At 42.2% G+C, this 27,724-nt stretch overlaps 1 protein-coding gene and 1 long non-coding RNA gene across 2 annotated transcripts in view; one reads left to right on the forward strand and one right to left on the reverse strand.

Annotated features, from left to right (window-relative positions):
* LOC138434099 (aldehyde oxidase 2) overlaps positions 1-27,724 on the forward strand; it is an 82,129-nt gene that overhangs the window by 45,321 nt on the left and 9,084 nt on the right. Inside the window, exons 22-34 of the mRNA XM_069577967.1 lie at positions 718-851; positions 2,751-2,838; positions 5,243-5,329; positions 5,518-5,709; positions 7,847-8,074; positions 11,563-11,658; positions 14,488-14,616; positions 16,353-16,427; positions 17,154-17,206; positions 18,843-18,957; positions 21,801-21,866; positions 21,979-22,167; positions 22,466-22,633. Coding sequence (XP_069434068.1) covers positions 718-851; positions 2,751-2,838; positions 5,243-5,329; positions 5,518-5,709; positions 7,847-8,074; positions 11,563-11,658; positions 14,488-14,616; positions 16,353-16,427; positions 17,154-17,206; positions 18,843-18,957; positions 21,801-21,866; positions 21,979-22,167; positions 22,466-22,633 — 1,620 coding nt within the window. The remainder of the gene's footprint in view (positions 1-717; positions 852-2,750; positions 2,839-5,242; positions 5,330-5,517; positions 5,710-7,846; positions 8,075-11,562; positions 11,659-14,487; positions 14,617-16,352; positions 16,428-17,153; positions 17,207-18,842; positions 18,958-21,800; positions 21,867-21,978; positions 22,168-22,465; positions 22,634-27,724) is intronic.
* Positions 9,126-25,737, reverse strand: LOC138434101 (uncharacterized). Its single transcript, XR_011254648.1, has 5 exons — positions 25,542-25,737; positions 16,415-16,625; positions 14,458-15,137; positions 13,495-13,549; positions 9,126-10,174 (listed from the first exon to the last, which is right to left on the reverse strand). It is a non-coding gene; the product is annotated as an uncharacterized lncRNA (long non-coding RNA).

Below are 27,724 nucleotides of genomic sequence, written 5' to 3' on the forward strand. Positions count from 1 at the left end.
GTGTCTCCCCCACCTCCTCCCCAACTTCCCAGTTCCCTCATGGCCTTCAGCCTCACAACGGCTGCCATTTTACCTGCAGAATCTTAGAATCTAAGTATTATACATCATCAGAGCAACTCAGACCCTGGAACCATTTTTTATGTTTTCTGGTCTTGTTAAGTAAATGAAAGAACAGCCACAACCATTTTCAATTTAAAGTGAACATTCATTGGCTTCATGCTTAAATGTGACCGTGATTGGATGACACAATTATTTCTGTATTTGATTTTTCCCTAAAATAATCACTACAGGCAACCTTTGGAGTAAACACAGCACTTCATAACACATTATCATTTCCCCAGTCATAAAGTGCTTCGGGTTTTAGCTGCAAACATTTCTTCCTCTTTAATAGATTGTCGGGAGTTTGCTGGTTTTCACCTTCCTGGGGCTTTAGGTGTAAGCATTTGGCTAGGATCCAGGTTTTGACAGGAATCCAGGACTCCAACAGTTTCCCTTTTGGAAAAGACCACTTTTCTGCTAGAAAGTTTGTTTTATGGAGATTAGCAACATTAATGAACTCAGAACTCTGAAAGATTCAGACTGTCCCAGCTGTTTATTTCTTTGTTTTTACTAACAGTAGGGGTGGATGAATTTTGCTGTTATGTTGTGTTTTAGGAAGCAAAAACCTTCTTTACCACTTTACCCTTGTAAAACTTTCCCATTACCCACCTTTTACAGAAAACAGTGTCCTCTACTTTAAACATCCCCATCAACAGGATCACCTGTCACGTAAAGCGAGTGGGTGGAGGTTTTGGAGGGAAGATAGGAAGACCGGCTGTCTTCGGAGCTATTGCAGCTGTGGGTGCTCTCAAGTAAGTGCACCTAGGGACACGGGAGGGCGTAAAATGCACAGAGCTGAGGGCATATCGGCAGCCTGAGGGTCACTTGGGCTGCTGGCATCACCATCTGAGTGTCCTTGGGCACCTCAGCCTCCTGTCTCTTTTACCCACCCTCCTAAAGTTATTGGAAAAGTCAAATGCACTTAGAAGTTTGAATAGGCTAATTTGCTCTATAAAGGAAAAGTGGTATTATTAGTTGAACACCTCCAGAGCTGACACTGCCCCATCCTCGAGCTTCATGGAAAGTGACCCATTTAGGGGTGGGGCAAGTCACCTGCCCAAGTGGAGTGCCAAGGGAGAGGCTGCTCCCCCACTTTTCCTTTCTACCACCAGCTGAAGACAAAGTGGAGTGAGAAAGAAAAATCTCCCTGCTCCTGGGAAGGGCTGGCTTTTCAACGGATGTTCAGTGGACACAAGACATCCTCAAACAGAGCTCCCGGTCTAACCCCAACCAGAAGTCTTGCTCCTGCACTGTTCATGCTGTTCTCGGGCTGACTTTTCTATTCCTTGTTAGTTTTTATGGCTGTTTTGTCTTGTTTTGTTACTATGTCAAACCCCCAACTGTCCTGCAAATTTCAAAGGTCCTGCTTCCCTTGACAGTTTCCATGTAATTCAGAGGTCCCAAAGCCCTCAGACATGTGCCTCATTTTGCAATGACAGGTGGGGAGAAGGCAGAATCTGAATCGCACCCCCAGTTTTTCCATAATGAAACTGTTTTCACACCCACCAAGGACTCAGCAAGGAATAATTAATTCATCATATTCCCACCAGGCTTTGTGCATTTAAGGCTTCTCAAACATGACTGTATGTTAGAAATCTGGGGAACATTTAAATCCCAATACCTAGGCTGCCCCTCATTGACCCTGGCATCAGTCTGTTTTAAAAATTCCCCAGTAATTCCACTGTGCATCCAAGTACAAGAACCAGTGCCTTAAGTTACAGTACCTGCTGTGCATTACGTAGTTCCCAGAGCAGTGTTCCCAACCTATTGATAATAAGACTCTGCCAAGTTCATAGAAAGTCCTGCCTCCCCACCCCAGACCCAGTGAATCAGGATGACCAGGGGATGGACTGGAAACTACATTTCACTGATGCTCCAAGTGGTCCTCGCCATTAAAGAAAAAAGGAAATGCTGGTAGAATCGTGGGTTTTCAACATGTACCTGAAGACCCCTGCATCAGAATCACTGAGAAAGATGTAGATTCTAGAGGTCCTCCCACCAGAATCCTAGTGCTAAGGCTCAGGAATCTGCATTCCACCAGCACTCCAGACGATTCTCCTGCACTTCAGAATCTGGGAACCTCTGCTGAGGTAAACAGAAAGCCTGAACCTCCTAGCTACCCAAGAGCCCAAATTAGCCAACACAGTAGGATTTATGACTAAAAATGAAGATTCTAAGCCAGACTTGCTAGGCTGTGTGCTTCTTGTTTTTCCAGTTGTGTTGTGAGGTTTGATCTACCTGTTCACACTCTCTCCTTTGTAACTGGTGGCAGGGATATGCCAAAGGAATGGATCTGGGTGAGGGTCACATCGGAAGCATAAGAACACAGGTTAACCGACATGTGACATTAATCTTTTTTGGCTAGATCTCCAAACACTGAGTTCTAGAACATAGAAGTAACAGTGATTTGATCATACATCAATTCATATCAGTGCCTAGCACACCGTATGCATTCAGTGAATATATAAGTGATGGGGGGATGGTTAAATGAACGCTTGTACATATGAGTGGGAGGGTGGATGGTGGATGGATAGATGGGAGGGTAGATAGTTAAATGAGAGAATGGATAAATATGCAGGTGGATGGTAGATGAGTAGATGGATGAATGGATGGGTGGGATGGAAGAAGAAACTAAAATTTGTTTTCTTTAGAACTGGTCACCCCATTCGTCTTGTTCTTGATCGTGAAGATGATATGTTAATAACTGGGGGAAGACACCCATTATTTGGAAAATATAAAGTAAGTATTAAAGAGGAAAATACTAAAGTACCTCATTTTATTTGAATGGTTTTACCCTTTCCTATTATTTTTATTTTTCCAAATTCTAAAAACAATCATCTTAATATCTACAATATTAAAATGTGTATTTGAATACTCATAACATTTTGTGAGGAACTTTTAGTAAATCTCATAAAATTATGAAGAAGCTAAATGATAAAAAATACAGTTTCCAATAATGATAAAAACACTATTTAAGGAACAGGGTTTATGTTAGTGATTCCTCAAAGATAAAAAATAAAAAATAAAACTTCAGACATTTGTTATACCAAAGCTTCTTGATGATAAAAATATTATTTCACAATACAGATGTTTGGAAATGATTTAACTGCAAAATCATTTTTTACAAGTGTTCCCACCAAATGGTTGAGTATCACAAAAAGCTCTTTTCAAATAGGAAAAAGAATCCACTAACTAGTGAAACAATTTAAAATTGTCTCAAATTACATCCTTCGTATTTTTGTGCAACTATAGCATAAACACTATGAGAAATAATTGCTGGGATCTGGTTGACAACAATAATTCAAATTTGTTGCTGAGCTGTTAGGACAAATCTAATGTAATTGTTCCCATATCAAACATGCTTTATTTGGGAATTGTTTATGGCATACACCTGGGCTTCCCAGATGGTGCTAGTGGTAAAGATCCCACGTGCCATTGCAGGAGACACAGGAGACATGGGTTCAATTCCTGGGTCAGGAAGATCCCCTGGAAGAGAGCATGGCAAACCATTCCAGTACTCTTGCCTGGAGAATCCTGTGAACAGAGGAGTCTGGCAGGCTATAGTCTGTAGTTTCACGAAGAGTCAGACACAACTGAAGCAACTTAGCATACTTAGCATACACATAGCTAGATTTTTCTGTCTGATTCTGTTGCTTTAGATTACTAAATTATTCTATTCCCTGTAACTAAACCACAGCTTTCCATAGCACAGCACAATTTTATTTCTTCCACTGATATTAGTAATTTTTATAATTAGAGAGGAAAAGACCATAGTTGGCCATTAAACCTTTTTTTCACCTTCAAATAAAAAAATAAATGAATACTCATAACTCTTATTATCCGCTAGGCCCAAGAGCAATGTGAAGGCACCCTCTGGGATTGTGGGAGTTGGTGTTATGGTAGCTGCTGAGTTCTTTGGTTTGGGCTGGATTATAAATCAGGCTTCAGTTATACCATAGTTATGAGACTGTTTTAGTACTAGTACTTATTAAGAGGGTTCTAGACTATAAATATTTTGGTAATTATAGTAATATAAAATATAATTTTAAAAAACAAATAGACTTTTTGAAAAAAAGTTTTATTTTTAAATATAATTTTACTTCCAATATTATAATGTATATGTGTATGTATCCTCAAAGTTTTGCTTGGTTATTCAGAACTATTCATAGACTAGCATAATAGATGATTATGTGCATAGGCCCTTCCAAAATCCTTGAAAAGCTTACTGAACAGTTTAAGAATCCCTCTGCTCTCTCACTTCTGGTACTGTTTTGCTTAGCAATCCTTTCTTCATGAAAACTTCAGCCTAGCATTTGTCAAAATTGCCATAAATTCTGAACTTGTACATTTTGCTCCATTTCCTAACTTCTCTGATTTGTTATCCAAAATTTCCCTTGTAGTATGAATATGTAAGCGGCCTCATATAGATAAATGGTTCCATCATTGTATTTATCCCTGTTTTCAAAAAGACAAAGGAATCAGGGCCAATTCTTTCTTGGTGAAACTACACTAGGGAGTGGTAATTTTTCTTTTCATTCTGGGCTGTGCAAACAAAATGGTCTAGGTGGGAGGAAGGGAGTGGCAACTTCAGAAAAATACAAGGTGCACTCAGTGAATCCTGGTAGTAACAGCAGCTCACATTCATGCCATCTTTCCAGAGTGACAAAGTGCTTCACTAGCTCAGTACGACGAGGGCAGTCACTCCTGTGTCCACTCCTCAATCTCCAAGGCTTTCTGATAGCAAGAGGCACTTCTATTCCTTCCGACACACTCTGGAATCCCAGAGACTTTTCCACAAGGTGGAAAACCAAAGGCTAAAGTAGAAGGAAAATCTGTAAAAAGTGAAGAGAATCTTCCAAGAACAAGGAAGAAGGGGGTAGCAATTAAATGCTGGGAGACAAGCAAGGATTTTAGAATTCCATACTGACTGTGAAACCAGAAAATTACACGTTGAAAGAAAAGGGCTCAGCAAAATTCAGGTCAGAGGAGGTCTTTGTCTGCCAAGCACTGAAAAACAAGAGACTATCCAGACGTAGTCCATCACAGAGCAAATGGGAGTGGTCTGTCTTCAGTCCTGCCCATGGAGGAGCAAACTTGGCATTAAATTCCAAACATATTGTAAAATCATATCATTTGGTGACAGGTGGGATTCATGAACAACGGGCGAATCAAAGCTCTAGACATCGAGTGCTTCATTAACGGAGGGTGCACATTGGATGACTCAGAGCTGGTACGTATATCAGAAACCAGTACCGTCCTGGTTTGTGAACAGAATGCAGAATTTCTATATGAGTCTTTGTGGAACAGTTTCTTCAAATACTTACCTCGTTCCACAAGCAGTTCAATACTGTTATTGACTTTTAGAGAAAAAGAAAAAAAATGTTGTCCAGTATATGTAAATATCTCCTTTTACTTTAGGTAACAGAATTTCTTATCCTGAAGCTGGAAAATGCATATAAAATCCGCAACCTCAGGTTCCGGGGCCGTGCATGCCTGACAAATTTACCATCCAACACGGCCTTTCGAGGATTTGGCTTCCCCCAAGGAACCCTGGTAACAGAATCGTGCATCACAGCTGTGGCAGCCAAATGCGGCCTTCCGCCAGAAAAGGTAAGGTAGAAATCGAAGTCATAACCAAGGCTACTGAAGAATCAGATGAGGTAGGAAACTAGCTACCCAAGGAAATAAACCTGGAAGAGCCACACAAATTAGACCTGGCTCAGAACTCAAGATAAATTAAGGGCTATCTAAAAGGGTTCACCTCTACATATTGGCCTTCTTCTTTTTGCAACAATTTATTTTCTTCCTTTCTTGTTTTAATTTGCACAAAAGGAATTACTCTTTTTAAAATTCAAACCATACTGAAGTTATTAAAGTGAAAAGTAAACATCTTTCTTTTTTATCCCCATCCCTATTGGTTGAGGATGGCACCCCACTCCAGTACTCTTGCCTGGAAAATCCCATGGACGGAGGAGCCTGGTGGGCTGCAGTCCATGGGGTCCCTAAGAGTCGGACACGACTGAAGCGACTTAGCAGCAACCATTGTTAACAATTCTATGTTTATTGTTCTAGCTCTTTCTCTGTTTACCCACCCATCTGTATTTCTACATACATAGACATTAACATATGATGGATAGGTGCACTAAATGCTTATTTTCAAAATGAGACCATAATAAACACATAATTCTGCCCCTTACCTTTTCTACTTGACAGTACGCCTGGCCATCTTCCCATGCCAGTAGAATGAACTACTTCATTCATTTTCATGACTGAATAGTATTATTATGTATCTAAATTTATTTAGACACTGCACTATTGATACATATTCAGTTAACCAGTTTTTGCTATTTAATTGGTATTGGTACAAATGTACCAAGGTTATATCTTTGCCTTGTTGTGTATATCTGTACAATAAACTTAGAGAAGTGGAATTGCTGATGTACTTTAAAACTTTTGAGAGATACTGCCAAAAGAATGCCCTCCAAAAATATTATTTTGTGCAAGATCCTAAAGTGTTCATAATATGTACAATATGCCAGACCAAAGAGAAGCAGCCACTGACAAGTGAGATAATTGTTGATAATACTTTTCCAACTCCTCACTCATTCCAAGCAAATCCCAGCCTACTTTTTCTATTTCTATCCCCTGTTTCCCCCAGTAGAGACCCTCTGCTGCAGCAAGGCTCTCCATGTCTTTGAACCTCTTTGTCTTTAAATTCAACAGGGAAGACCTCCAGGTCTGCGAACTGTAATTGTTGGGGGTACTTCTTATGCACAGGGGAATGCCTAAATATTGAACAAGGAAGATGATGGTTATCCCAAGAGAAGTCACATAAAGTGTTCTGTGGATACAAAGGAGACAAACGTCACACTGGCTTGGTGGAGGGGTATGGAGCAGAACTTCCTGGAGAAGGTGACACTGGGGTGGCCTTGAAGAATAATAGCACAGAGAATGAAAGGTCATCTGGGCCAGTGGAACACTTGAACAATGAGAGGCAGCTTCATTGTGGCTCCATTTCTTTATCTACAAAATGAGGACAATATGACCTCACAGAGTTCCCACAAGAATTAAATGAGTTAGCATTCATGAAAATATTTGTTTCTATAAACCGGTGGTATTCCAGTGTAACTGCTATTAATCATAACTCCTTTATCATTAGAGTGATTGGGGATGATGAAAAACCCTGAGCATATCTCAGTGGGCTCCCCTGCTTCTCTGTCAGATGTTGCAAGTTACTAGAACATGACATGCCCATATTTAAGTACATTTTTTAAAGATTTGACCACACATTCCAAAGGCAACTGGAAGGCTTGGAGAAGATCTGCTATTTGTCAATAGGTGCACTGCTCTCCCTCTCTAGCAAAACAAGTCTTCGTTATGACAATAAATCCTTGCTTTAACTTACTGTCTACTAACTCTGCTCCACACTTTGAACCGTGCGGGGGGGAAAAAAAAAGGATACTCTTCCTCCTCCAGCCCCTTCACCCCACTGCCCTTCACAGATCAGTCACTACCTCTACTCTCCACTTTAAGGAGGCAGAAACCCTGATTGGTGTCTTGAAGAAAAGAAATCATGCTTCATTATTTCTATAAAAACAAAGGCTGAGCTCAAAGAAAAAGAAACAAAACCCCTGTCTTCTCCCCCTACTGAAGTGTATGCTTTAGTGGGGAGGTTTTTCAAATCTCTATTTCACAATCACTTTCTGTCTTATCATAACTAGTGGATTCCATTTCTCACTCACTTCAGATTAGGGAGAAAAACATGTACCAAACAGTTGATAAAACCATCTACAAACAAGCGTTCAACCCTGAGAGCCTGATAAGGTGTTGGAACGAATGCCTGGACACGTCTTCCTTTCACAACAGAAGAATGCAAGTGGAAGAGTTCAATAAGAAGAATTACTGGAAGAAAAGAGGCATTGCAGTGATTCCCATGAAATTTTCAGTCGGCTTTGCTGCAACAAGCTACCATCAGGTAAAGCTTGTATGTGTGGGTGGTAACCCTCCTGTTGGACACACTTGGCTCTGACCTGGGGAGAGTGTCACATTTCCCTGGGTCACTGAGCCCCGCCCCTAGCACCTGGGAGAAGTGAGCAGTCCCCACCTGCAAGCACGTTCGACACTGCGCAGTAGAAAAACACCTCAATGGCAGCAAACAGCAGCCACAAGCATGAGCGCCACAGCAGCAGAACTGCCGAGAGGGGGCCCTGGCCCCGCTGAACCCCCACTGTTCAAATCGGAAACGGGAGTAGGGACTTCCTGTGGTTCAGTGATTCCTGTGATCTGGTGGTTAAGACTCTGTGCTTCCAATGCAGGGGGTCCAGGTTTGATCCCCAGTGGGGGAACTAAGATACCATATGCCCAGCAGCCAAAAAATATATAATAATACCTTTTTAAAAGGGGTATAGGAGCCCACAAGGTCCAAAGAGGCAGGAGGAAGCTAACTGTTACAAGTCTGGACTGAATCAATCAATAGAGCATAAACGATCCTAGATAGTTCCCAGTATGGTTTTTCTCTCTGACACCAAGCATTGTCTTTTCTCCATCAATTCCCCAATACCAACTGAGTGTCCAGCAATTCAGTTCTGGCACTAACTACCCAGAGTTAGCACAGACCCCAAAGATCAAGAGCCAAGCGAACATACTCTCTCTGTCCAGGCATGCCCCCTCCAGCTTGTGGATGTGTTCACCAACCCAGAAGCTCCCAGAACCCTGACATTTGACAAGGAAGGGTAATGGATTCATTACATAGGTATGGTTGATTACATTATTGACCATTGGTGGCTGAACTCAATCTCCAGTTGCTCTCCCCTCCCTGGAGACTGGGAGACAAGGCTGAGAGACGGCACCCTCTGACTGTGTGGGGTTGATTTTTGTAGTAATGAGCACCCATTTTGAAATTATTTAGATTCCCTCCATGAACCATCCCATGAGCATACAGAAGAAAATAAATTCCAAGGGTTTTAAGAGTTCTGTACCAAGAACCAGGGCCAAAGACCACAGTTTTGGGGAGAGGGGGATTATTATTTTTTTATTGAAGTATAGTTGCTGCACAATACCTAACAGGTATACAGTATAGTGATTCACAATATGAAAGGTTACATTCCATTTATAGTTACTATAAAATATTGGCTATATTCCCCATATTGTATAATATATACTTGTGCTTCATATTTATTTTTTATTATTCCACATCTCCCCTCACTTGAATGGCCCCCATATCCTACTCTCTACCATCATCCATGGGAGCAAATTTCTCATCTTGCTACAAAAAAACCAGCTTTCAAATCAAGCACTGACTGTCTCCATTTGAAAGGCCTCCAGCTTCCCCACAGAGTTCTAAATTGAGGCACCCAAGAATCATCTGCTGGGGAGTTGAAGTGTGTTATTCCAGGTCAGCTGATGACTCACAAAGCTGGAACACTCACTCTCTCAATTAGGTATGAGAAGCACTATCCTCAGAGAGTCAATGGGCCCACAGCGAATAAGTACTATTCTTAGCACCCACAAGCCTTGATGCTCTGGAGATGCTCCAAGCCACCCTGGGCCTCTGGGCATCTCCAGACATGAACAGATTAAATTTCCAATTCCTCCTCCTCCTGGAAAGAAAAATGCCACATTTCCATTCGTCCAATTTAACAAATTCGCATTTAGTGTCTCTGTGATTCAGACCTGCTCAGAGTTCTCTACAGCACTCGGAGATGAGCCGGACCAGGACCCCCTCCTCTGAGAGACACTCAGAGAAGAGCCTGTCATGCTAGTGTTCATTTCCCATGGCTGCTGTAACAAAGCACCACGAGCTTGGCTGCTTAAAATGACACATTTGTTCTCTCAGTTCTAGGGGCTGGAACTTCCAACTCCAGGTGTCAGCAATGCCTTCTGAAGGCTCCAGGGAAGACTCCTTTCTTGCCTCCTCCAGCTTCTGGGGGTTTCTGGAGTTTCATGGCTTGTGGTTGCAGAACTCCAGTCTCTGCCTCCATCTTCACGTGACCTTCTTACAAGGACACTAGTCAATGAATGTAGGGTCCGCCCTCATCCAGCATGGGTGTCTGTAGTGGCTCACACAGTAAAGAATCTGCCAGCAAAGTGGGCGCCTCAGTTTCAATCCCTGGGTGGGGAAAACCCCCTGGAGAAGGGAATGGCTACCCACTCCAGTATTCTTGCCTGGAGAATTCCATGGACAGAGGGGCCTGGCGGGCTACAGTCCATGGAGTTGCAAAGAGTTGGACACTACTGAGTGACTAACACTTTCACATTTTTTTTACTTTCTAATCCAGTATGACCTCATCTTGGCTAATTACACCTTTATAGACTCTGTTTCCAAACAAGGTTACATTCTGAGGTTCCAGGTGGACATGAATTTGGGGTAGAGGCGGGGACACTATTCAACCCAGCGCACCCCCATAAGAGGAAGTGCCAAGGAGGAGTGACTGATCCTTCCCAAGGGGAATAAGAAGGGTTCGGGGACATTTTCACAGAACAGACCGGAGATCTGAAGGCCAGGGAAGAGGCCAGGAAGAGAGAACCACATCAGCAAGGGCACAGCTCGGCAAGGAGCAGTTGTCAGGCTTGGAAACAAGGAGGGAAAAGACAGAATTGAATCTGGGAAAGTTCTAGAGACCAAATCCCAAAGGTCCTCATATTGTAGTCAGGAGCCAGTTTTCCCTGACAGACAGTGGGGAGCTTTTGCCCACCTTACCCAGTGGTGAACCCCTCTTCCCTCTGATTCCATTCAGTAGTCATTTAGGGGCACCCTTCCTAGGCTCAGTGGTAAAAAATCTGCCTGTCAATTCAGAAGCCACAGAAGATGCAGGTTAGATCCTTGGGTGGGGAAGAGGCCCTGGAAGAGGACATAGCAACTCACTCCAGTATTCTTGCCTGGAGAACTCCATGGACAGAGAAGCCCGGCGGGCTACAGTCCATAGGGTCACAACCGAGTGACTGAGGATGAGCACAGCATGTTCCCAGGCTCCACAGAAGCAGCTGGATCTGCTCTCCCAGGGCCCCTCTGCCATGTCCATTATCTCACAGAACATTGCTCACAATAATGACTCACTCTCCAGCCTGTCCTCCCACTACACTGTGAGCTACTTGAGGAAGAACCACATCTTATTCATCCCTATACACCGAGCTGAGCACAGGTTGGCACGTAACCTGTGCAACCTGCGATGTTTCAGAAGCTGGCTGAGTGGTCAGCCAGAGAATTGAAGCGGAGAAGAGGCTTTCAAATAGTTGGAACCAATACTCACAACTCCCAAGGTATCCAAAGGGGCTCCCATGGAAACCAGGCTCAGTAGGAATGTTCTTTATGGGCGACTTTAGCACTTCAGTGTCCTACCAGGAAAGCTCTCTCTCTGACCCTCGCCACTCCGTGAGCTTAGCGTTTCACCACCTCAGTTCTGACACTGAACCTCCCTAAACGCTGACTTACACTAAGTTGTGCCTTCTGTGTTGTTTCTCTAGGCAGCTGCGCTGGTTCATATTTACACTGATGGGTCTGTATTGGTCACACATGGAGGCAACGAACTGGGGCAAGGTATTCACACCAAAATGCTACAGGTGAGGGAAATAAAATTCATCTCTCTATACACTGTTGACATGACTGATGTTTGGCACTAATTTTAGAGTTATGACAACCCCCTGTATGTACACCCTAAGATCTTGTCTATTAAGTTGAAAAACTTCTTACATATCAGCTAGAATGGCAGAGGTGGTAGAAATCCACACATGTGCAAACATTCCTGGAGCTTGGCCAGGGTTTATGGATGGAGGTGGTTCTTAGTGAAAACACCATTGGTGGGCCTGCAGAGCCCTCAATACTTTGGCCACCTGATGCGAAGAACTGACTCATTGGAAAAGACCCTGATGCTGGGAAAGATTGATGGCAGGAGGAGAAGGGGATGACTGAGGATGAGATGGTTGGATGGCATCACCGACTCAATGGACATGAGTTTGAGCAAGCTCCAGGAGTTTGTGATGGACAGGGAAGCCTGGCGTGCTGCAGTCCATGGGGTCGCAAAGAGTTGGACACGACTGAGCGACTGAACTGAATTGACAGAACACTGTTGTGGGTACACATGCAGGTTTATCCAGAGTTGGGGGGGGGGGTTTCCTCAACTTTTCTATTTTGAGACCAGTATGTATAATTTTTAAAGTCTGGACAATAATATTGGGTGGCTAATATATTGTTTTGACCATCAGGGACAAATAGTTCATTAACTGTCATCATCCTATAATTTTTAAAAGATATTTTAACACACACACATATATACAAAGTAGGAAGGCATAGTCCCAAAAGAAAGAAAGAATAATTCTTTAAATTGAATAAATTAACTGTGAAACTGAAAGTCAGTCAGCCATGTCTCAGACTCTTCACAATCCCGTGGACCGTGGCATGCCAGGCTCCTCTGTCCATGGGAATTTTCTAGGCAAGAATACTGGAGTGGGTAACTATTCCCTTCTCCAGAGGATCTTCCCTATCCAGGGATCGAACTCAGAACCCAGGTGTCCCGCATTGCAGGCAGATTCTTTACTGTCTGAGTCACCAGGGAAGCCCAAGAATACTAGAGTGAGTAGCTTATCCTTTCTCCAGGGGATCTTTCTAATCCAGGAATCGAACCGGGGTCTCCTGCCTTGCAGGCGGGTTCTTTACCAGCTGAGCTAACAGGGATTTGGGTGTAATTTACTAGATTGTTATAGTGCACATCTGAAACTTTTGACCACTCAGTCCCTCAGCTCCTTTGGAATACCTCTCCCACACTCTATGTAGTTTTGAAGGACATCTCAATTCTGGTACCTTTTAACCTCATCCCCTTCCTTGCCTCAACACCTGCCACAGATATAGACACAGGCCCCTGGACTGGCCAGGCATGGTTTCTGAACCCTGCTGGCTGCAGAGATTGGTCTGGGAAAAAGACATGGCCAAGCAAATCTAATCAGCATCCTTTCCTGGAGAAACGGAACTATTTTTCCCTTTGGTCGCTTAGCCACTGTGCTATAGGCCAGGAGTTGTCAGGGGCAATTCTGAGCCAAAGATGAAACTCGTCTACGGTTGGAAATAACATGGCCATTATCCTAGAAAGACTGTGAAAAACTGTGAGAGGAACTGAATGAGATCACAAAGGCCCTAGACACAGATATACACGACACTAACTCCTCCATCCCCCCTGGGTGTGTGAACCAATAAATTCCTTTTGGATTTTCATCACCAAGAATTAATCAAATTGTCCTCTTTTTTTCTCATTTTGCATCTTTCTGGAAAAATTCAGTCACTGAATAATATTAGTTTGAAGATTAGCAAGTATGAACAGGTTCATACCTGCAGACATCTAGAAAAGGCATTTTTGCAAAAACTAAAAAAAATATCAGCCAAAATAATGTTTTTTTCTTCATTACCTCTCTTTTTTCCTCTTTTCTTCTTGGTTAAACATCTTCACTGCCGCTAGAGAAACTGGAATGAAAATAACAGAAAAGGAAAAGTGAACAGCACACACTAGAGGAGTATAGTCAAGTGGAAACAAATAAAAGAAAAGAGTGACATGACATATGAGCTCAGTCTCGTCTGACTTTGTGTGACCCCATGGACTGTAGCCCCCCAGGCTCCTCTGTCCATGGGATTTCCCGGGCAAGAATACTGGAGTGGGTTGCCATTTCCCAATCCAAGAATTGAACCGGAGTCTTTTGCATCTCCTGCATTAGCAGATGAATTCTTCACCCCTGCACCACCTGGGGAGCCCCAGAAGAAAAGAAGGAGGGAAGCTAAAGTTAAACTGAGGGCACTTCCCCCGTGGTCCAGTGGCTGAGACTCCGTGTTTTCAATGCAGGGGGTCTGGATTCGATCTCTGGTCAGAGAACTAGATCCCACATGCTGCAACTAAGAGTTTGCATGCTGCAACTAAAGGTCTGATGTGCCACAACTAAATAACAAATATTTTTTAAAGGCAAAGTTAAGCTGGGAACTAGGGCAAAACAGGCCCTCACAGTCCTTCCAAGTTCATCAGATACCAGTATCAACAGACTTAAGACCAAACTCTGAATCAGTCAATTTAATTTCTATCTCTCTTCCTGCCACTGTCACCAAGTTAATCTGAATAATCTCAACTTGGCCTATTCTCTACACATGCAAAATTTAGAAAATAGGCAATTCTTAACATCCTAAGTACACTAAATTGAATTGAAGAACTGCTGTGGAATATTACCAAGAAAACACTTCAAAAATTAGCATGAGGTCTTACTACAAAGTAGTTTTAATTGTTATAAGATGCATTATTTTAGGCTTTAGAGGATATTGTGGATGTAATAAAAAATAAATTTTTAATTAAGAAAAAGAATGACTCAAGTCTTCAAAGAAGTTCTTACCAGATTTGAAATTATTTCTTTTTCTCATAGGTGGCCAGCCGTGAATTAAAAATACCCATGTCTTACTTGCACATCTGTGAAACAAGTACAGCCACAGTGCCTAATACAATCGCTACAGCAGCATCCATCGGAGCAGATACCAATGGCAGAGCCGTGCAGGTGCTTCCTCCTGTCTGTCTTTCCCTGGGTGCTTTCTCCACATCTCTGGTTTTCGTAACTGGATACAGGCACAGTGGTTGGCTTCAGAGAAGTCATCTGTGTCACAGAATGTAGGCTTGGGATCACCAAAATGTCCGGACAGTGTGTTAGTCGGAACTAAAGTGAGGTGACAAGTAGACCCAGAATATAATGACTCCAACATAACAAGAGTTCTTTTTTTGTGTGTATAACACTGCAGCAGGAATGTTTAGTCATTTGAGCATCCAGATTGATGGCAGTTCCTCCATCTTCAACATGTGGCTTTCAAGGTTGTCCAGAGTGTCATCACTTGAGTAAGCCAGAGAACCGAAAGAGCATGGGGGAAGACCTGGGAGGAATACAAGTCACTGCCCCTCAGCATGCATTAGCAGAACAGCCTCAGGCAATGTCCAACAACAAGGGAGGCTGGGGAAACTTAGAGCAGTGGGAAACCATAGGCCCAGCTCCGTGGAGGAGTAGATGTTGGCAAACAGTCTCTGTCCCTGGGAGATACAGAAAGAAGAAATCTGGGTACCACATAATGCAGACCTGTGCAAGTTTCCACTGACACAAGCAAGTTCTTACAGGCAGGTAGGCAAGCAGAAGCCCAGCCAGGTAGGCATGCTGCAATTAAAGTTTCTACATCAGTAAGAATTCTACTTGAGTACTTCCTTTTCCTTTGTACTTATTTTTCTAAATGATGTATAAAAAAGATAAATCTTCACTAATTCAGAATAGAATGATGACTTCATCTTTCTTAATTCAAAGATCTTACTGCATGTATTTTTGAAGTAATATCTATTTCTCATGTTTCTGTTATAAACTGTCTACTTCTTCCACTGGGACATTGAGGGGGAGACATATGTCCTTACTCCCAGGACACTGCAATTATGCTACCAAGAGAGACCACTTTCAAATCCATCTTATCATTGTGGAGACATCTCCAAAGACTCAAAAAAATAGACTCATTTTGCTCAGAACAAGTTGGGAAACCTCAAATTCACGAGATCCAATTTTAGGTAGAATCAAACACAAAGCAAGAACTGCTCAGTGTGTATGGTGGGTGTCAGCCCAAACCATGCATTAGTCTGTCTTCTAGGGTTTTACATTTCTGTATCAAGAATCAGAAACTTTGTCGATCTCGCTTATTACAAAAACAAATTTATTTTCTCACTTCACACTCAAAGCCAATGCCTTAACTGGAGTAGTTTGATGGTGGATGGATGAACAGACAGAGGGATAAAAGGACATACAGAGAGTTGAACAATATTTCAGACCCAGAGGGATATTGGCATATCATTGTTATAGACTGAAAAGCACAAACTTGAATGAAAATAATTTTGTTCCACTGATCATATTTGCTAAAAAATATGAAAGAAGGTTAGGGTTAGGAAAAACGGGAGAAGGAATTAAGAACATGAATATTCTTAGAAAGGGGATCTGAAAGTAGAATTTCAACTGAGCCCATATTTTCACAGGAAATGAATGAGGAAGAGAAAGCACTCTATATAACAGATACTCTCCTCAAGGTCAGGAGTGGTATGATACCATCCCTGAGTTCCCACTGTGTCAGTGTCGAGCACCTCATAAGCATTCACTGAACTGGGCAATTATCCACCAATATTCTTTCAAATTATTTTCAAATTCTTTCAACATTCTTTCAAATCCTAACCACCACAGTCTTCTCTAACGAGCATTCCCTTCTTTACTCCTTTAAGAACGCTTGTCAGATCCTTCTGAAACGCCTTGAGCCCATCATTAAGAAAAATCCAGAAGGTACCTGGGAAGAATGGGTAAGTGTTCCACTCTGTCTGTAGCTGCAAATGAGAAAGTAGTCCGCCCCAGTGCTGAGAGTGCTGTGGTAGTCGCACCACGCAGACTCAGTCTTCGGAGCAGCTGGCTGTGGGAGAGCGCGGGGTTACCAGGCTGGGACGGCTGCTTTGCGAAATATCCCGGGTCTTAGTGGAGTCAGAGCACAGGAAAGAGCATCGCTGAGAGGAGGAACAGAAGTGTGTGAGGAATTAACAGAGACTCACCTTCTCTGCCTAAATAAGAAAGAGGAAAAGACTAAGACTTCCTAAGCCGTAAAAAAGGTGATGCTTTAAGTAGGGAAGAAGTAAAAAGGCTGTGAATGTGCCTCAAGGGAAATGACTTGTTTCATCCAACTTTACAATGTCCTATATCTTGTTTCATTAAAACAGCTATCTCACACTGGCACACACATTGGCCAGAGTTCCAACACTTAGAAATGAAGCTGTAAATACCTTGTGAACTAAGCCCCTATTATCATGATGTGCAGCAAGATTCCATTCTATTTGCTTAGATTTCTGAACTCAGCCAGAAGGAGACTGTTGTTAGTACACCAACTGAGGAGCAAAAATATTAGGATAGGCCCTATTATTGGTAACAAAGCACCAGTAACAATTGTCAGATGTCAACTTTGGTATATAGAATGTTTTCATTTTCCCCTCTCAGATGGTATGTTTACCTTATTCTGACTAAATATGCCCATTCTGCAGATAGAAGCTGCTTTTGAACAAAGAATCAGTCTTTCAGCTACTGGATATTTCAGGTAAAAATTACAATAATGCCTTGACCTGGCTAAGAAAATATGAGGCCTGGGCCTCATATTCTTCATTTGTGAAATAAATTTTTATGTGGTCCTTAAGGTTCCTTCTAGGTCCCAAATACCATGATTTCACATAGGCCTTTGAGCTATGTTCAAAGAAATAGTAAATAATAAAAATACCCCTAATTTGTAAAAATAAATAAATAAATATGAATTGTAACATCTAATCATTATTTACTATTCTTTACTATGAGTAGTAAGAAAATATCATTAGGAATAAGTTGCAACTCAGTTTTACAAATCTCCCTCCCTTTATCATAAAACCTTTCTATTTTGATGCTCCTTTCTGGGCAAGAGAGATAAATAAGATGCTTAATTTGACTTCTGAACTCAATCAGAAGGAAATTGTTAGTGTATCAGCTGAGGAGAAGAAATTTTGAATGGGCTCTATTATTGGTAACAAAGCAAGAGAGATGAAGAGACGGATAGGATGGTGATCACCACTCATCACTGGTGCAGGGCCTGGCAGTGAAGGCCCTCAGGAGATTCATGTTAATTAAATAAAATACAAAAAGGAGCATGTGTGCATGCTCAGTCCCTTCAGTCACGTCCAACTGTTTGCAACCCTGTGGACGGTAGCCCACCAGGTTTCTCAGTCCCTGGGATTCTCCAGGCAAGAATGCTGAAGTGGGTTGCCATGCCCTCCTCCAGGAGATCTTTCCAACCCAGGAATCTAACCAGCATTTCCTGTGTTTCCTGAGTTGCAGGCAGATTCTTTACTGCTGAGCCACCAGGGAAGCACCCACAAAGAGGAGAGCTGATTGTCAAATGCAGGAAGTATTGACATTAGTTTTACAATCAAATGAAACAAACCAACAAACTACACACATACACACAGAAAATCTCATGAAGAAAGGAGGTAACAGCCAGCCCAATGCCCTGTGCATAATGAGTTCCAAATTCCTGAGTTCATCTACCCAACAAAAGGGCAGATCAGCCCTCTAGCTGGGTCCATCTTCCGTTAACAACACATTGAATTATCAGCCCTTTTTCACCAGCCCTGTATTACCATCAGATTAGAGAAGGAAATGGCAACCCATTCCAGTGTTCTTGCCTGGAGAATCTCAGGGACGGGGAAGCCTGGTGGGCTGCTGTCTATGGGGTCACACAGAGTCGGACACGACTGAAGCTACTTAGCAGCAGCAGCAGCAGGAGTCCCTCACAAAGAGTCAGACACGACTGAAAAGACCTAGCAGCAGTAGCAATCACTTCCTGGATTCTGGGAACCCTAATAAAAATCAATTGAGGTTTTCAGTGTGCAGATCTAAAACTCAAAATAATTCCTCAAGATACAGACACCCTGTGAGGTCTGGAGCAAGTGAAATAGTTTGTTGGTTTCTCCTTTTTTGGCATCCTAACTTGAGCACAAAGCATTTCCTCTTTAAAAACGGAGGCAAATGTTAGGGTTCCTGTAACAAGCTAGATTGCAAACACAGGTAGCAGTTTAATTGAGCTTAAAAAGCGGTCACAATCAACATCAATCAAATAAAATGCTAATGAAAATTTTGGTAACATTTAAAACAAATCAATATTGTTTGCACCCCCCTACCAAGCTAAAGGACTTTATTTCTTCCATCAGGGGCTACAAGGCCTTCATGGACTGGGAGAAGGGAGAGGGAGACCCTTTCCCCTACTATGTCTATGGAGCCGCCTGTTCTGAGGTTGAAATTGACTGCTTGACAGGAGCTCACAAAGTAAGTCATTTGACAGCTTTCCTCTTGGCAAGTTAGAACAACAACAATCACAAAATGTGTTTACATTAATAGCCCCCTTTCATTATGTAATACTTGTACAATAAGAACAAGATTCTTTCAATTACATGGGAAGGTCGAGAGATTCAGCTTTATCCTAAATTTCCACTCAAAAGGAGGTAGTCGAGAAGGAATTGCTCACGATAGCCTAAAATGCATTAAATTTTTTATTCTGTTTCAGACAAAATTACATTCCAAAGTTTTGTGGGGTTTGGGTTTGTTTTTTTTTTTTTCTTTCAAAAAAAGGATCTATTCCTAGAGGAAGGTCAAGTTATCTCTCTCAGGTCAGTTTAGTCACTCAGTTGTGTCCTACTCTTTGTGACCCCAAGGACTGCAGCACTCCAGGCTTCCCTGTCCATCACCAGTTCCCAGAGCTTGCTCAAACTCATGTCCATTGAGTCGGTGATGCCATCCAACCATCTCATCCTCAGTCATCCCCTTCTCCTCCTTCACTCTTTCCCAGCATCAAGGTCTTTTCTAAGGAGTGAGTTCTTCACATCAGGTGGCCAAATTATTGAAGTTTCAGCTTCAGCATCACTCCTTCCAATGAATATTCAGGACTGATTTCCTTTAGGATAGACTGGTTGGATCTTTTTGCAGACCAAGGGACTCTCAAGAGTCTTCTGTAACATCACAGTGCAAAAGCATTAATTCTTCAGCCCTCAGCTTTCTTTATAGTCCAACTCTCACATCCATACATGACTACTGGAAAAATCATAGCCTTGACTAGACGGACCTTTGTCAGAAAAGTAATGTCTCTGCTTTTTAATATGCTGTCTAGGTGGGTCATAGCTTTTCTTCCAAGGAGAAAGTGTCTTTTAATTTCATGGCTGCAATCACCATCTGCAGTGATTTTAGAGGCCAAAAAAATTAAGTCTGTCACTGTTTCCATCGTTTTCCCATCTATTTGCCATGAAGTGATAGGACTGGATGCCATGATCTTAGTTTCTTGAATGTTGAGTTTTAAGCCATTTTTTTCACTCTCCTCTTTCACTTTCATCAAGAGGCTCTTTAGTTCCTTTTTGCTGCCATAAGGGTGGTATCATCTGCATATCTGAGGTTATTGATATCAAGTTATCTATCTGACTAGGTAATTTAGTAAGCTATCTTGAGTAAATGCTTTAAAAGCATATAATGATGTGATATCTCCCCGAAGTCAATTATCCCAAAGGTAGTACTGAGATCAGTAGTACCAGAGATATTCCTGAGATCGATCACAAGCACACAGGGCTTTCTGTGGCTTCTCCACAGCCTGGGTTCACGTGTCCAATAACACAACATAAGGGCCAGATTAGTGTGATGTTTCTCAGGGAAGGAAGTAAATTGGTCTCTTATACCCAAGATCTTACAAATCCCCAAATTCATACATGCCACTGTGGCTACGTGATTTCCTCAGTAAAATGGCAATACCGCCATCTACAGCAAACCATTATGAGGATTAGATGAGCTCATGATTTTAATATAATCACAAATCGAGCTTCAGAATCAGTTGAACAATCAGGCTCATTTATTTACTAAGTGATACCCAGAAGCACCCACATATCATGGACTTTAAAGTCACTTAAGATAAACCAAAATTATGAATGCAGAAGATCTTCTGGGATCATCAACAGTCCTCCTAGCACTAAATTTGATGAGCTTAGTAGATGTCTTACCACCTCTGATGTTGATGGGGTTCCATGTAGTGCTAATCAACCAGCAAGAGTCCTGGAATAAATTGGGACCATTTGAATAAACCCTAAAATAGTATTTTTAATTCGAGTTTTTACGGTCAGGGCCTCTTGAGAAATCTGTATCAAGTCAGGAAGCAACAGTTAGAACTGGACAGGGACAACAGACTGGTTCCAAATAGGAAAAGGAGTACGTCAAGGCTGTATATTGTCACCCTGCTTATTTAACTTATATGCAGAGTACATCATGAGAAATGCTGGGCTGGAGGAAGCACAAGCTGGAATCGAGATTGCCGGGAGAAATATCAATAACCTCAGATATGCAGATGACAGCACCCTTAAGGCAGAAAGTGAAGAAGGACTAAGGAGCCTCTTGATGAAAGTGAAAGAGGAGAGTGAAAAAGTTGGCTTAAAACTCAACATTCAGAAAACTAAGATCATGGCATCCGCTTCTATCACTTCATGGCAAATAGATGGGAAAACAGTGGAAACAGTGGCTAACTTTATTTTTGGGGGCTCCAGAATCACTGCAGATGGTGATTGCAGCCATGAAATTAAAAGATGCTTACTCCTTGGAAGGAAAGTTATGACCAACCTAGATAGCATATTGAAAAGCAGAGACATTACTTTGCCCACAAAGGTCCATCTAGTCAAGGCTATGATTTTTCAAGTAGTCATGTATGGATGTGAGAGTTGGACTGTGAAGAAAGCTGAAGGCCGAAGAATTGATGCTTTTGAACTGTGGTGTTGGAGAAGACTCTTGAGAGTCCCCTGGACTGCAAGGAGATCCAACCAGTCCATCCTAAAGGAGATCAGTCCCGGGTGTTCATTGGAAGGACTGATGTTGAAGCTGAAACTCCAGTACTTTGGCTACCTGATGCGAAGAGCTGACTCACTGGAAAAGACCCTAATGCTGGGAAAGATTGAGGGCAGGAAGAGAAGGGGACGACAGAGGATGAGATGGTTAGATGGCATCACCAACTCAATGGACATGGGTTTGGGTGGACTCCGGGAGTTGGTGATGGACAGGGAGGCCTGGCGTGCTGCGGTTCATGGGGTCGCAAAGAGTCAGACACAACTGAGTGACTGAACTGAACTGAATTTTAATTTTGGCAGAAAATCAGAACGGACATCGTCATGGATGCCTGCTGCAGTCTAAATCCGGCCATCGATATTGGGCAGGTTGGTGCTGCCCCACTTGGATGGATGCCTCTTTTTGAGAGTCATTGTGAGGTCGGTAAAGGCCTTCTGAAAAGCACACAATATCACAGAGCTTAACATTTCCCCTCTTCAGATTGAAGGTGCATTTATTCAGGGAATGGGCCTTTATACCACTGAAGAGCTGAAATATTCCCCAGAAGGTGTCCTGTACTCTCGAGGCCCAGATGAGTACAAAATTCCAACCATCAGCGATGTCCCAGAGGAGTTTAATGTCTCCTTATTGCCATCATCACAAACTCCACTAACCATATATTCATCCAAGGTAAGCATTCAAACCTACAACTACACAATGTGCTTTTAAAAACACACATACTACCTTTCCTATAGAACAACTATTTAACCCACACAGGATTTTTAAATTTCAAGAGATACTAGGATTTCTAAGAGCACACAAGCTTCACTCAGTCAGTAAGTCAGTCAGTCAACAATTATTGAAAATTATTTTATGTAAGATGCTGTGCCAGGAGTTGGGGATACAGTGGTGAAAAAGACCTGCCCCTCACCTACGGTGGCTGATGGTCTAGTGCAGAAGCCTCTAAAACAAATGTGCTTCCTTGCAGGGCCTGGGGGAGTCTGGGATGTTCCTGGGGTCATCTGTGTTCTTTGCCATCACTGATGCTGTGGCAGCAGCTCGCAAAGAAAGAGACATAGCTGAGGACTTCACAGTGAAGAGCCCAGCAACTCCAGAATGGGTTCGAATGGCCTGTGCAGATCGGTTCACAGAGATGGTATGGAATTACTATTTATTTTTCTAAAAGGTGATTTTTCTATATCTTGCATCTTAGACTACTCAGGTAAATTATAAGATTATATATAAATCTTATATATAAATTATAAAAATTTATAAGATATAAAATATATATCCTATATTATGTATAATTTACTCAGGTAAGTTATAATCAAATTATAAGAGCACATTATAAGATACAAGCTCATCAAGTATAAGATGATAAAAATAATCACCCAAATACCTTTTAGTGAAAGTGAAAGTGAAGTCGCTCAGTCGTGTCTGACTCTTTGCGACCCCATGGGGTGTAGCCTACCAGGCTCCTCCGTCCGTGGGATTCTCCAGGCAAGAGTACTGGAGTGGGTTGCCGTTTCCTTCTCCAGGAGATCTTCCCAACCCAGGGATCGAACCCGGGTCTCCCTCATTGAGGGCAGACGCCTTACCAGATGTAGTAATTTAAACTTTATGAAAAGCATTTCCCCATCTGTTATGTAACTTAATCATCTGGGCAATCTTTAAGTAGGATAATTAATGGTGCTTCTGAAACAAATAGCTAAATGTGAAACAACAGACTGTTTTCACCAAACCATTCTAAGTATTCCCTCCCTCTATCCTACCTAATCTATCCGATTCTTCAACAAAAACAAACACACAAAAAATAACCCAGGTCATGGAGAAGTATTTGATAATGTCACTTTCCACATCCCCTATACAAACACAGAGTACACCCAGTCTGTCCTTTATTCAGGAAACATGTGGTCTCATGTCCTGCTGATGCTTTTCCACCTCATTTCATTTCATAGCAGTGCCTCCCAGCCCAGGGGTGAGGATTTGAGAGCCATCTGCTATACACACATGCACACAGTAATGCCAGCCTGCTGGCTGGGGCAGACACGCGATATTGGGTGGGTCATTGGTTCCACCCTGCACTGATTTCCTCATAGCTCCCTTACATCGACAGTAACTGTAGTTCATACTGACTAAATATTTCACAGATTATCTCACTACTCATTCCTACAACTCTATCAGGTAACTACTATGATTTTCTTCATTTTACTATTGAGGAAACTGAGGTATAGTAATTCACCCAAGGTCAAGATTCAAGCCCAGACCACTGGCTCCAAAGAAGTAATAACTGCCTCCTAGAGAGAAAAGAACTGATTCTCTACTTCTTAAAAGAAATGTGTGTTTTCATAACTACATTAAAAGAAACCCAAATACTTAACTGACCTCCTCAAAACAGCCAGCCAGAGAGTGAAAGAACAAAGTGACTCAGGATTTAGGAATATTACTTAAAGGGATGTGTCATAACTACTCATTCCCTTCCCCTGCGTGGTGCAGTCCTCGCCCCATCTCCAAATCTGACTCAGCATTTCTTGGACTCCAATAATACTGACCACCCTGGATTTCCCTCCGTCTCCCAGAGATGGTTCTGCCTCTCAGGCTGACCCTCAGCCAATTGCACTGTCCACAGAAAGAATTCCAATCATCTGCCTCGGGCCAGTCCCTGCTCAGAGGGTCAAGGCCAGAGACCCCGCCCTCCTTCACCGCAGGAACTCCTCTGGGCTGATCTGGCCTGGAGAGCCATGTCTGCCCATTCATAACAGCACCAATGACACGAAACTGCAGAATCGTGTGACCTCCACTCCCAAAAGCACAAGCATTTCTGACCTTTAAACAGAAGTTCTCCATCACCTTTTGCAGAAATAAATATCCTTTTCTGGAATGGGCAAATTCGGGTAACCAAAAAACCACAACAGAAGATACTAATCTTCCTTTCTTGCCTGGTTGAACATGTTCAGCCTTCAAATGTCCCAGCTTTTAGAAAATGAATTTCTTCATTTCCAAGACTTCAAGCTGCTTTTAATAGTCCAGCTGTCTGGCAGTCACTGTCACATGCAGTGATAAAATGTGAATCACTTTAATTTCATTCACCGTTTGAAACTCAGCCTGTCAGCTACCTGGTCCATGTAAGGAGGCCACATTTTCTCCCAAATCTGATGATTTCATGGTAAGATTAATAAATGTCTTCATGGATATAAAGCATGTACTGATTTGTACACCCATCAACTAAATGATCAGAGTCATTATGAGAGTAACCTCTCATTTTCTAAAATATCCATAAGTGGATACATTCTAAATATCACCTCATATTATAATCTGTATTTCATATTACAAACCTCATTTGCATAGCAAGTATTTTTATCTTCATAAAAGTCACACATGTCCATTATGGAAAAACTAGAAAATGCTGGAAAGAATAAGATTAAAGTTAAAATCAGCCCTAATCCCACTAACCAAAATAACCATAATAACCATAATATAGCCATTTTGGGTTATGTGTATATATATTTATAAATACACACATATGCACACTTTTAACCACATTTTAATTCATATAGGGTTTTTTGTTTTATTTATTTAAAGTTTTATTGTAGTTTGGTTTGCTTACAATGTTATGTCAATTTCTGCTGTATAGCAAAGTGAATGTTATACATATTCATACAGGTTTATATATATATAATATATCCTATTTATATACTCATTTTACAAAATTTGGATATCCCTAATGTAAATATTTTAAAAGATTTGAATAGTATAATGGGGAGTGACTCAGTTGAGCCTGCATTCACAGGAAATCTGGATTGAGACGATCATTTTCCCATGCAATGTTACTCAAAAAATACAGTTGCTTAAACCCAAAGAGAAAATACCTGGCCAAAATTGTTTATCCCCCAAACTTATAATCTTTATTTATAGCCACTGGAACAAGTTTTGGAGGCAGGAACAGGGCAGATACTTCTTAATACTAACCCTCCTGTTATTAAGGTTACTTAGAACATGTTGAGAAAGACCATTTATCTTTCATTCTTATCCCAACCCACAATATTCCTAGCAATTCCACTGACCTCACGTATGTCTGAATCAATGAGAATACAGCCTTCTTCAAATTCTTGACAAGACTTGGGTGACCCAATGGTTTTTCTCTTCTAGCCTACAAACCTCCTCAACTGTAGGTCAGCAGAGAGAGAACAATTAGAGCCAGCCTTGCGTGGAGCCTCCTGAAAGAGACAGAGAGGAGGAAGTCCTGATTCTCAGTTTAACAAAGAGAACCAGAAACACACGAATATAGATTCTACTGTCACTTCCTGTCCCAGGAAATGTCAGTATTCCTCCATCCATATAGTAACACAAACCGGAAACCTTGGACTTGGCCCAACAGATCTCTTTCTCATACTCAGTAGCTAGTCCCTCATCACACCCTGTCAGTCTGAACCCCTGACAATCTCTTCCACCAGTCATATTCCTGTTGTTGTTGTTCAGTCACTAAATAATGTCCAACTTTTTGTGACCCCATGAACTGCAGCACGCCAGGCCTCCCTGTCCTTCACTTTCTCCCTGAGTTTGCTCAGACTCATGTCCACTGAGTCAGTTTCCATCAGATGCCATCCAACCATCACATCCTATGTTGCTCCCTTCTCCTCTTGCCCTCAATCTTTCCCAGCATCAGGGTCTTTTCTAATGAGTCAGTGCTTTGCACCCTGGACTCTGCAGGTTTCTAGGGTGCAGACCAGTTACAGACCTCATAACTGGTCTGTAGGCTAGAACAGAGAAACCGTTGGATCACCCAAGGCTTGTCAAGGATTTGAAAAGGGCTGTCTTCTGACTGATTCAAGTATACGTGAGGTCAGTTTATTTTCCTCCATTTCTAGTGACTTCATGTCTAACCACTATGTCATTCATGCATTAAACATTTATTGAGGATCTAATATGTGCCTGGCATTAATCTAGGTGCTGGGAACACAGCAGTGAATCAAACAGAGAGTGATCTCTACCTTCAAGAAGCTTACTTTCTAGAGACTCTAAGGCCAAGTTCCATCTCTCTAGCCTGGGTCAAAGCAGCCTTGTAACTGGTCTCCCTACACCCACTGCAACCAGAGATGTGTGGCATGACAAATATGATCATGTCCTTCTAGCATGTACACGAGGTGAAAAATTTCCCATCACTCAGGATAAAGATAAAATGGTTTATGTTGCCCTGCCAAGCCTATAAACCTGCAGAGTTGAACCTGGCCAGCACTCCCCCACTTCTCCAGCCGCACGAGGTACCCTACCTCACCTTGTCTCTCCACTCCAGCTACACTTGCTTTCATCTGTCTGTTCCACATGTCAAGGACAGAGGCCTCCACCAGCTCTTCCTGCTGCTTGGAATCATCTTCTTGCTTTTCCTCACTCAGCTAATCCCCCTGCTCACCTTTCATGTCTTATTTAAATTCAAGAAATTAAATGATATTTCCCTTCTCCAGGGAATAGTGGAATAGTTTGGTTCAGGAATATAGTGGTGAACTAGACTCACAGGCATCTTCTCTCTAGCTATTTACAGCATAGCAGAGGGAGAAAATGATTGCTGTAAAGTTTAAGTGCTTGCCCTGGAGAAGGCAACAGCACCCCACCCCAGTACTCTTGCCTGGAAAATCCCATGGACGGAGGAGCCTGGTAGGCTGCAGTCCATGGGGTCGCAAAGAGTTGGACACAGCTGAGCGACTTCCCTTTCACTTTTCACTTTCATGCACTGGAGAAGGAAATGGCAACCCACTCCAGTGTTCTTGCCTGGAGAATCCCAGGGATGGGGTAGCCTGATGGGCTGCCATCTATAGGGTCGCACAGAGTCGGACATGACAGAAGTGACTTAGCAGCAGCAGCAGCATAAGTGCTTGCCCAACTCTGAGTTATCCCTGAGTGTCAACGGGACAAACTTTTCTAACTTAGCCTTAACCTTTTCTTACAGTGAAAGGGGTAAGAAATGAGGCCCAGCTTTGATCATTCATCCTACAATCCATTCATTCATCTAGCATACTTACTCAGCCCTTTCCATGAGCCAGGCACTGCTGGGAACTAAAAAACACACTGATAGTCAATTTCTGCCCAATGGACCCTACATTCTGTTGGGAAAGCCAGTCAGTCAACAAGAAATACACAATATAATTTCAGATGGTGATAAATATTGTGACACAAAACAGAAGAGTAGGCGGCTAGCATGTGATAGATGATTTTAGATTATTAAAGAAGCTTTCTCTGGAGTATTCATGTT

This window comes from Ovis canadensis, chromosome 2 (genome assembly GCF_042477335.2).
Source record: "Ovis canadensis isolate MfBH-ARS-UI-01 breed Bighorn chromosome 2, ARS-UI_OviCan_v2, whole genome shotgun sequence".
NCBI classification, from domain to species: domain Eukaryota; kingdom Metazoa; phylum Chordata; class Mammalia; order Artiodactyla; family Bovidae; genus Ovis; species Ovis canadensis.